Source organism: Somniosus microcephalus, chromosome 25 (assembly GCF_052327205.1).
Source record: "Somniosus microcephalus isolate GS21.2 chromosome 25, FLI_Smic_1.0, whole genome shotgun sequence".
NCBI classification, from domain to species: domain Eukaryota; kingdom Metazoa; phylum Chordata; class Chondrichthyes; order Squaliformes; family Somniosidae; genus Somniosus; species Somniosus microcephalus.
This window is the reverse complement of record NC_141011.1, coordinates 26,197,781-26,209,090: the sequence shown is the minus strand read 5'-3', so window position 1 is coordinate 26,209,090 and position 11,310 is coordinate 26,197,781. Positions and strand designations below refer to the sequence as shown.

Genomic DNA, 11,310 nt, shown 5'->3' with positions numbered 1-11,310 from the left:
CAGCATTCTGCCACTGCCCCATCTGTGTTCAGCCAACTCTGCACAGGCAGAGAGTCAAACTTAGGAGCAATGTTTCCCTCGAAGCTGCGCGGCCGCACGAATGTGCAATGTCTGTGAGGTCCCCGCGCAGGCCTTGTGTAAAAACTGTGCATGGGCAAAATTTGAATCGTCCACGCAGCAATTTAAAGGGACCCTACACACAAAAATGGGGAGGAATTTCCAGTTAAAACACTTCCACTGAGGATGGGCTTTCTATCTCCGGCTGATATTTCTCCTCTCCAACCCAGAGGCGCTAAAGCCAGTTGTAGCATCCTTGCCAGTGCCTTAGCTGCGATCAGCACACAGTACAGACCAGGGCTGGAAGCTGGGAACCTCTTGGTCTGGATGTCTCAGAGACGGACTTCACCACTGAGCCACCATCAATCTTACTTTTTTGAACTAATTACTGGAAATGGATAAAGGACGACAATGCAAACCAAGTGCATTTTGGTAACAATATCTTTAATAGTTAAAAACAAAAAAACACATTATAAAAGCACTGTTTTGTTGAATGTAACTTATTATGGCAATTGTTTACAGAAGAACGGAAAGTTATTTTATTCAAACACTTTTGTAAATGTCAGTGTCCCTCACACTATCTGAAGCAGGGTATGATTTATCCTGGAGTCCTGCAACGGAGTCAGTCATTTACAGATTCCGGGTAATGGATGGGAACATTCACACAACCAGAGAAAACTGGTGAAAATCTGCCGCCCTGCTCGGTAACTGAAGGGTCTAAATTCCACACACAAATGTGGAAACCGTTCTTTTTTCCCAAGTGACATTTCCCACAAAAAGAACCTGGAAAGAACCCCAGCGTCTCCAGCCACTGAGAGCTTTAACCCAAGGGAGATAAAGTGCGTAAGGACGTACCTATTTGGGCCATTCTCTGCTCTGTATGTTCTACACCAGGTAGAGCATTTATCAACCGGGCCAATCGAGGATATCCGGCCAACTGACTAATGACATTGGAATGAATTAATGTTCAATGAGTTCTGTGACTCACAAGTCTGTCATTTTGACAGCTTGCCATTGGGGAGTATTCTCATATTCTGTCCTCACCCAGTGACAGCATCAAGCACTCTCAGGAGGTACAGCATAGGCCAGATGCTTTTCAGAGCTCCTAATACTCGTCCAATAATTCACCCCAATGACCCAATCTCAGAAGAGCATCACAAAGGTCAGATGAAGAAAGCTCCTTGGCCCATTTTATCCCATCGTTCCATAATACAAAGCCTACCCTTTCCCCAGCACAGCATCGAGCCGCTTCTTAAATGTCCAATTTCATTAGAGTCGATAAAATAAAGGTAATGGAGAACAAGCAGAATATCTGGAGGAGAATTTTAAGTATTTTGGTGAGCAAAACTCTCAGTCGCTCCATATAAAATTGTTACAGCTGGGACTGCTTTCAATGACAAACCTCCCGAGGGCCTCCTCCCTCCTCCTTCCCCCATCCCCAACCCAAGGTAAATGATTTCAGACCTAAAGAGCAGAGGGCAGATTTCACCCAGCTCTCTGAGAGAGTCAGACAGCTGCTAGATCCAAGAAAAGTTGGCAAAATGTGACTCGAACTTTATTTGAGTGACTTCAGTTGTCCTGATATAAATGACTTCATTCTCACTTCAGCACCACCAGTTAGTCATCTCTCTCCATCTATGCAGCTCAGGGCCTGTGGACATTTAGAAAGGATTGCATCAGAACAATATAAGAATATACAGCATCAAACCTTTGCCTATATAGACCCACGCTATGTACAGGATAATTGTCACCATAATGTTCGACTGTATTAGTTACACAGCACACGTGAAATATCATGGAAAGTTGAAAGAATGAAACAACATTCTTCTTACATATGTAGAGCTGCTGGAGGGTTCTCTTAAAGACACACTACGAACTTTGATAAGTTCTACATTTTTCTTTAAGATTTTCCTCTTCTAAACTTTTTCTCTTCAATTTCCTTCTCTTTAACCCTGTGCTGATGGTGGTCATGCTGGAGTACTGTTTCGCAAGTGACAGTAGCCCTCTGGTACCTCACCCAAGTGGCCACTTTTCATGTGTGAGGCTAGATGCTAGATAGAAGTGGGCTGTATGGTTATTGGGGTCATCACAGACAAGCCCAATCTTGTCCTCATTCTAAGTCCACACTCATGCACTTCGAGCGGAACGGGGGGGGGGCAGGGGGGAGCGGGGGGGAGGTGGGGGTCACTGGACAGCGATCAGGAATGGGAACCCAGGGTGAATTTTATCCTCTCTAGCCCAGGGCTGCTGAAGCCAATTGCACTGCTCTCCTACTGCTGCCCCAGCTAACTCAGCACAGACAAGACATTCCAGCTCTCTAGGGCTCAGTGCCAACTTAACTATTAAGATGTCCCTGAAAAAGTATATTTAATAAAAGACAGAAACAAACAATGGGCTGCTGAAGCCATTAATTATATTTTTGTGCTTTGTTTCTGTTCTGTTTGGTTCGAATGTTTTGACCTATTAGATCTACCGTGGGGACATCATCCTTTGGCTCTTTAAATAGTTCTGGGCCAGCATCAAACACTAACTGTTCCACTTCACCAAACAGTTGTTTACTTACGAGTATCCACCGGACATTTTCTTAATGATGACAACAATAATTGTGAGGACGATGATCACAGCTACAATGGCACCAACTATTATCCCAATCAGGGTGAGCATTTCTAGGAAGTCCTTCCCTGGAAAGAGGACACAGGAAAAGTGTTATTAGAGCTGTGGCTCTCTTGTGCTGGCTCTTGCTGCCAGAGTATGGTTCCACAGGGCGGCACCATCCTTTGGTACCTCTCTCAAGTAGCCGTTCTTCATGTGTGCGCTTAGGCAGAGCGTTGTTAGGCTATTCCTTCATGGGTGGCATCACAGCTGAGCCTGATCCCGCCCTCACTCAATGTCCGTACACTTACTTTCTAACAGGGGTTAATGCAGGGTGAGCAGGATCCTGTCTGATGTCTCCCTCCCTATCCCAAAGCCACTGAGACTAATTGCAGCACCCCAGCTACTACCCAACTAGATCAGCGGACTCAGCACAAAACTGGGATTTAAAGCCGGGATCTTCTTAGCCGGCACTGCTGGATAAACTTCCCGAGCCATTAGGGGAGCTTTGGAACAGCAGTCGACCATTGTCCCCAATAAATATTTCTCTTGTTTTTAACCTCCTCACTTGATTCTGCATTTCGTAACCATTTGTGTGAAGACATTTATCCTGAATTCATTTTTAACTGACTTAACTCCCACTCCAGGGACTTGAGCACAAAAATCTAGGATGACACTCCAGTGCAGTGCTGAGGGAGTGCTGCACTGTCGATGGTGCCGTCTTTCGGATGAGACGTTAAACCGAGGCCCCGCCTGCACTCTCAGGTGGACGTAAAAGATCCCACGGCACTATTTCGAAGAAGAGCAGGGGAGTTCTCCCCGGTGTCCTGGCCAATATTTATCCCTCAATCAACATTACAAAAAAACAGATTACCTGGTCATTATCACATTGCTGTTAGTGGGAGCTTGCTGTGCGCAAATTGGCTGCCGTGTTTTCCACATTACAACATTGACTACACTTCAAAATGTACTTCATTGGCTGTAAAGTGCTTTGAGATGTCCGGTGGTCACGAAAGGCGCTATAGGGGTGCCCAAAATCTAACCCAGTAATTGGGTGAAGCAGTTCTTCAAATCAAATCAAATCAACTTTTATTGTCATTGTTAGTGCACAAGTGCAGTACAACGAAATGTAGGCTTGCGGCTCCCGAGAGTGTACATTTAGATTAAGACATTTAAACATTCAACATACATTTGGCTTGTAATACATTAACATAAACATAACCATAATAAAGTGCATTGGCAGATGTGCAGGCTTTAGAGTTTATTTGTGGAGTTCAGTAGGATGACAGCCCTGGGAAAGAAGCTGTTCCTAAATCTGGTCGTACGGGTGCGAATGCATCTGTAGCGTCTCCCAGATGGCAGGAGGGCGAACAGACTGTGGCTGGGGTGGGTAGGGTCTTTGATGATGGACCGTGACCTCCGTAAACAGCGTTTCTGGTATATGTGCTCTATGGTCGGTAGCCGGGTGCCGGTAATGCGTTGGGCAGTTTTGACTACCCGCTGCAGGGCTTTCCGGTCATAGTAGCTACAGCTGCCATACCATACTGTGATACAGTTCGTCAGGATGCTCTCTATTGTGCAGCGGTAAAATTAGAGAGGATCAGGGGTGACAGGTTACATCCCTTCAGCCTCCTTAGGAAATATAGGCACTGCTGGGCCTTCTTCACCAGAGAGGAGGTATTGAGGGACCAGGAGAGGTCTTCCGTCTTCCACACAAAGGGTAGTGAAAATCTGGAACTCTCTCCCCCAAAAAGCTGTTGAGGCCAGATCAATTGAAAATTTCAAAACTGAGATTGATAGATTTTTGTTAGGCAAGGGCATTAAGAGATATGGCTCCAAGACGGGTAAATGGAATTAAGATACAGATCAGCCATGATCTAATTCAGCAGGCTTGAGGGGCTGAAGTCTACTCCTGTTCCTATGTAATCCAAATGAGTTCTGATTAGCTCTCTGTAACTTCTTAGAAATTACAGCACAGAAGGAGGCTATTTGGCCCATCACACCTGTGCCAGTCCTAGCTCTTCAAATGGAGATTTCTACTCTAATCCCATTTCCCTTCTATTTCCCTGTATCCTGTTGTAAACCGTTTAAATTATGTCATGGTTTCTGCCTCAATAGCGAATGTGGTAAAGATATACTTGCTCTCAAGGCGGTTCAGAGAAGGTTCACTCGGTTGATTCCGGAGATGAGGGGGTTGACGTATGAGGAAAGGTTGAGTAGGTTGGGACTCTACTCATTGGAGTTCAGAAGAATGAGAGGCGATCTTATCGAAACATATAAGATTGTGAGGGGGCTTGATCGGGTGGATGCGATGAGGATGTTTCCACTGATGGGTGAGACTAGAACTAGGGGGCATAATCTTAGAATAAGGGGCTGCCCTTTCAAAACTGAGATGAGGAGAAACTTCTTCACTCAGAGGGTAGTAAATCTATGGAATTTGCTACCTCAGAGAGCTGTGGAAGCTGCAACATTAAATAAATTTAAAATGGAGATAGACAGTTTCCTAGCAGATAAGGGAATTAGGGGTTACGGGGAGCGGGCAGGGAAGTGGATGTAAGTCTAGATTCGGATCAGCCATGATCCTATTGAATGGCGGAGCAGGCCCGAGGGGCCGTATGGCCTACTCCTGCTCCTACTTCTTATGTTCTTATGTAATCCATGTTCTAATAACCCACTGTGTGAAAAAAACCTCTTCAACTTTCCCTTCATTCTTCTAGTGATAATCTTCAGTCTATGCCCCTTTGTTACTGATTCACCAATCAGTGGAAACAGTCTTTCACTGTTTACCTTCCCAAAACATTTTTTAAAATAATTTTTAAACTTCTATTAGATGCTCCCTTAACCTTCTGGTCCAATGAAAAAATCATTTTTTGAGCCTTTTTCCTAATTTTGACCTTTCATTCATGGTATCTTTGTCATGAGATTGCAGTGCTGCAACCATACTTCTTTGCTTTTATGTTCTATACCTCTTGTGACAAAGACTAGCATCTCATTAACCTTTTAAAGCTGTCACACTGTATTAAGCAGTGTATTAAATAACGTACCTTCAGAATCATCAATGTCAGGTATAGCATCCTCAGTTGAGTTTGACTCTGTTGACGATGTGGTGCTTGATTCATTGCTGTCTTCGTCGGACTCATCCCTTTCACTTCCTGGTACTGTGGTTGTGAGCATCTCAGACATTGTGGAATCATTTTTATCTTCAGACACTCCAAATGTTACCAGTTCACCTTCATCTGAAGCATTTTCTGTATCAGGAAATAAAGTATATGAGTCAATTAATCATAAGCGTGCCCCTTCCACAACACTTGTCCAATCGACCCTATCAAATACCTCACCTCACCCATTTAATCTTCTTCCAACGACCATGTATAACCTACCCTATCAAGTACCCTACCCCACTCAATTAATCTGCTTCCATAACCCATGTACAGGTAGACTATCCTTTATCTGAAAACCTCGGGACCAGCCGTGTTTCGGTTTTTGGAAAATTTCGGATTTCAGAAGGTATTTTATAAGACTGGGAAATTTGTCGGGGGTGGGGGTGGGGGTCGGCGGGGGTCGGGGGTCGGCGGGGGGGTCGGGGGTGGGGGTCGGCGGGGGTCGGCGTCGGCGGGGGGGTCGGCGTGGGGTCGGGGGTCGGCGTGGGGGTCGGCGTCGGCGGGGGGGTCGGCGGGGGGTCGGGGTCGTGCGCACGACTTACGCTGAACGAAAAAAACTTTCGGTTTTCAGAGGATTTCGGTTTTCGGAAGTGCGGAAAAAGGATACACTATCCCTTATCCGAAAGGGTGGGGGTCGGGGGGGGGAGAAAAGAATATCGGACAGGCCGCTGCAGCTATCGGACGGGCCACTGTATTGTTGGGTTCACTCTCCCGGTATACCTCCTTCACACTGCCCGGCTCGGCCTGCAATCTCCTACCCAGGAGGGAACTCAGTGACCCTCTGCCCTGCTCAGCGTAAGTCGTGCGCCACTCTGGTCATGTCGTGCGCACGACTTACGCTGAACGAAAAAACTTTCGGTTTTTAGAGGGTTTCAGTTTTCAGAAGTTTGGATAAAGGATAGTCTACCTGTATAAACTACCTTATAAACTATCCTATCTGCCCATTTATGTCAGCCATGGCTTAGTTGATAGCTTTGACCATGTACAGCAGGCACCTCAAAGCACTGGAGAGGTACCACCAACGCTGCCTCCGCAAGATCCTGCAAATCCATTGGCTGGATAAGTGTACCAACATCAGTGTTCTCGCTCAGGCCAACATCCCCAGCATCGAAGCTTTGACCATGCTTGATCAGCTCCGATGGACGGGTCACATTGTCCGCATGCCCGATAAGAGACTTCCAAAACGAGCGCTCTACTCAGAGCTCCGATACGGCAAGAGAGCCTCAGGTGGGCAGAGGAAATGCTTCAAGGACACCCTCAAAGTGCAACATCCCCACCGACACTTGGGAATCCCTGGCCCAAGACCGCACAAAGTGGAGGAGAAGCATCCGGGAAGGCGCCAAACACCTCGAGTCGCTTCGCCGGGAGCAAGCAGAAGCCAAGCGCAAACAGCGGAAGGAGCGCACGTCAACCCAAGCACCCCACCCACCCGCCCCTTCAACCACCGTCTGCCCCATCTGTGACAGAAACTGTAGGTCCCGCATTGGACTCATCAGTCATCTGAGAACTAATTTTTAGTGTGGAAGCAAGTCATCCTCAGTTCCGAGGGACTGCCTAAGAAGAAGAAGAAGGTAGCATTCTCGCCTCTGAGTCAGAAGGTTGTGGGTTCAAGTCCCACTCCAGAGACTTGAGCACAAAAACATAGGAACAGGAGTAGACCATTCAGCCACTTGAGCCTGTTCTGCCATTCAGTTAGATCATGACTGATCTATACCTCGACTCTGTTTGCCGGCCTTTGTTCCAGATCTCTCGATACCCTTACCTAACAAAGACACATGTGCCAACCTTCAATATTAAACTGGGCTTTAAAATATGATTCCATTACATCTTAGGCGGCTATCCTTCACCAGTGCAGTACTGAGTAGGTGCTGCACGGTTGGAGGTGCTGTCTTTCAGATGACATATTAAACCGAGGCCCCGTCTATCCTCTCAGGTGGATGTAAAAGATCCCATGGCACTATTCGCAGAAGAGTAGGGGAGTTCTACACGGTGTCCTGTCCAATATTTATCCCTCAACGTCGCTAAAAACATTACCTCAGCAATGAACAACTGTTGGGAGCTTGCTGTGCACACATTGGCTTCCACATTTCATACATTACAACAGTGACTACACTTCAAAAGTACTTCAATGGCTGTAAAGCGCTTTGTGACGTACTGAGGTTGTGAAAAGCACTGTATAAACGCAAGTCTTTTCTTTTTCTTTTTACGTGTTCTATTCAATTTTGTCAGCTTGGTTAGAGACAGGCTAGAAGATGTCTGATCTCTTCTGTAAGTGGCTGCTGCATTTGTGTGGAAACCTGTGAATGGATGGGCATCTAATGCAGTTAAGGGAAATACAGTATTCGCTACCTTTTGTTCTGGGATATTTTCAAAGGAACTTGGGGCTACAATTTAACTGAATTATAGCCAGAGACAGTCAATCTGAAGCCAGCAGAGACACAGACCTAGTCAATGGAGTCTGTGGTGAAGGATAGCCACCTAAGATGTAATGGAATCATATTTTAAAGCCCAGTTTAATATTGAGGGTTGGCACATGTGTCTTTGTTAGGTAAGGGTATCGAGAGATCTGGAACAAAGGCCAGCAAACAGAGTCGAGGTATAGATCAGTCATGATCTAATTGAATGGCAGAACAGGCTCGGGTGGCTGGATGGCCTACTCCTGTTCCTATGTTTTTGACATTTCAAGGAGATTAGTAAAAGTTTGTAATTGCTGTACTTTATCGCTTGTGTTCAATACTGTTCATTCAATAAATCTGTCTAGTGGTTTACAGCCTAACTTGAAGTCTGACAAAGTGTTATTGTTCCGACCTACTGAAGACAAGAAAATTACAGGACGGCATGCGATATATTCCAGTAAGCCAAGGGCTGGTATAAGACATTTCTGTTTGACCCCCTGGGTCTTGCTAGATTTCCCCAGATATTGGGCAGGTGAGGACACACGTGGCGTATAGAAGATACAAGATCCGCCTACAGGAGGAGTCACTCCCGAACCCACGGAAATATCTAGCAGACAAACCCTAAACATTACAACCTATCTACAATAAAATCCATTCTGTGCTGTTTGTCAGAAATAAAGATCCCTGGAAAAATAGCTTGCCAGCACTCACATAGGGAATGGTTACCTAGGTAAGGTATTGAAGGGCACTGGGCGCTCCAGCAAGGAGACGGTGAAGGAAGCAAATTGGCAGAGAAAGGGAGAGAAAAAAGAAGCTGTTGTAAATATACAAAGCATCATTAAATTTGTCAACCCAGTGTATTTAAGGGGAGATTTTCCACTTTGACATTCCCAGAACATGTCACCAGTGCATATTGGGTGATAGCACACTTGCAGCTTGTTAGTCCATTCTTGTAAATAAGGGGTTTCCACAGCCTCCAAAGGTCACAAGGCCTCCGCCCTACTGAGACAACTTTCTTCTGCCAGTGGCTCTGAAGGCGGTACTCTGGCAGGCAAATATATTATTACTGGTGGCAGAGGTGGCCAACAGGCTAAATGGCTGATACCACCCGTGCAGCCCCAGAAGGCAGTTTTGCGTTCATTGGCCTGGACAGACCTAGTGGTCCTGCAATGAAGTCGGCAACCGTGACTTTAAAGAAGCAGTGCCTTCACAGGCTCGTGCATTCGCAGTTGCTCTGGTGCTGCAGCATCCAGCCCATAATGGCGGTCGAGGCCCAGGAATGGCGCAGCGTGGACCAGCAGTGGGGCCAGGAGGACCACACTGCATCCTATGAAACCCAGGCAGAGAGGACCTGCGGGAAGGAGGGAGGAGGACAGTAGCAGTGTGTTTGTGTGTGTGTGCTAGGCCGATGTAGCAGAGCCTGGTCTCCAATTGTCTTGGATCCCCTTGCCATTGGACCAAGACCTTGCTCTGTCAAGCCCGTGTGGTAGCTGGTGTGCAACGGCTACCCCACGTTAAAAGAATTCACGCACAGGCATCTTCCACCCTTTAAAATGAAGTTCGGGACCTGGAACGTCAGGACCCTCATGGACAACCCCAACAGTGACAGACCGGAATGGCGTACTGCAACCACCGTCTGCCCCACCTGTGACAGAGACTGTAGGTCCCGCATTGGACTCATCAGCCACCTGAGAACTCATTTTTAGTGTGGAAGCAAGTCATCCTCGGTTCCGAGGGACTACCTAGGAAGAAGAAAAGAAGATATAAACAGGGTGAATTGCAACGCTCCAAGAGCTCAAGGCAACTGCTACAGGACCACTTCTTTAAGCACTTCTTCAATATAAATAGGCCATAAATCAGTAGAACACAAACAGACCAGTGCCAGAGGTGAATACTGTTGGATCAGAGAATATAGAGACAAAACAGAGGCACAGACACAGATTTCCAACTGTAAATCTTTTCCTAATCCGAGTGCAAATCTAGGAACAAAGAGTACTTTTCTGTGAGGAAGAATCAGGACTGAAAAGGAAGAGAAAAACACCAGATTTGGGCATTGAAAATGGGACCTGAATGCTGTACCTAAAATCAATTTAACTCAAAGCAGATTGTTCCTTTGTTCTAGGTTCTGGCCTCTGAGTTAGTCTATTCCGGTCCCTGTACTTCATTCACACTCAGGCTGCAGTTGCTTTGGGAATGAGTTAAAAATGAATCTTGTTTCGGTAATGCATGCAACATAACGAAACATTCTTTTGATAGTTGAGAAGTTTCCAGTTCCTCTGGACAAAGGTGAAACCACATATGAAGATATGGGGGAGGTTTTTAGAAGCAATTCCATGATTTGAAGCAGAATAGAGAGAGGCGAACATAGGGAGAGGAGTGCATAATTTATGCCAAAAAGAGTTGGGAGGGCACATCCTGCTTAATCCCCCCCCCCCGACCACCGCCCCCCCCCCCATGCCTGTGGATGAGCAAGAATTAGCTGAATCCTATGTTTAAATTCTCCATATCCTCCAGAATCATACTGTCTCAGATCGAATGCCAATTCCAGTTTTGAATCATTGTGACTTGGCCCCGTTACCTCGTTTTTGCCACTGTCGACAATCTTGAAATGCTCCACATCATTCCAACGCACAGGGGACCAACAACTAAATTTACAACAGAACTTAACCAGCATTGTTGACTTCTAAAAGCTTGAGTACCTTGGGAAGTTTTTCTACTTCCAAACTGATTTGGCTCCGTTCGGAGGGACCACGTGCGTGATCTGGTAGAGGTGATAATGGTTCAGATGGGACATCTTCTTCTGTTTCGTCTTTTCCTTTCCTGCTTCTTGGAGACTCTCTGTGCTCCACTGCCAGCCGCATGCACAGTTCCTCCTCCTCTTTCTCCTGTTGCCTTAGCAGCGCCACCATCTCCCGGTGTTTCTTAGACTTTTTGTGATTCTTCAGGGTTTGTGCACTTCGGAAGATTTCCCCACAAGCTGGGCAGAACAGGTCATCGTTATATTCGGTGTCGTTCAACAGGACATGGTAATAATCGGTGTCGTCCTGAGCTAGGCCAGCGAGAGGGTCTTTTATTTCCTCCATGCCCAGCTGGACGTTAGCCAG

The 11,310-nt window shown here is 46.3% G+C and overlaps 1 protein-coding gene across 1 annotated transcript in view; it reads right to left on the bottom strand.

Moving 5' to 3' along the window:
- Window positions 1–480: 480 nt before the first annotated feature.
- The window catches only part of LOC147100556 (uncharacterized), a 34,659-nt gene continuing 23,829 nt past the window's right edge, over window positions 481–11,310 (bottom strand). The window contains exons 2-4 of the mRNA XM_085966925.1: window positions 5,694–5,897; window positions 2,621–2,738; window positions 481–1,708 (exon numbers count right to left, since the gene is read on the bottom strand). Coding sequence (XP_085823051.1) covers window positions 1,702–1,708; window positions 2,621–2,738; window positions 5,694–5,897 — 329 coding nt within the window. The 3' untranslated portion in view covers window positions 481–1,701. The remainder of the gene's footprint in view (window positions 1,709–2,620; window positions 2,739–5,693; window positions 5,898–11,310) is intronic.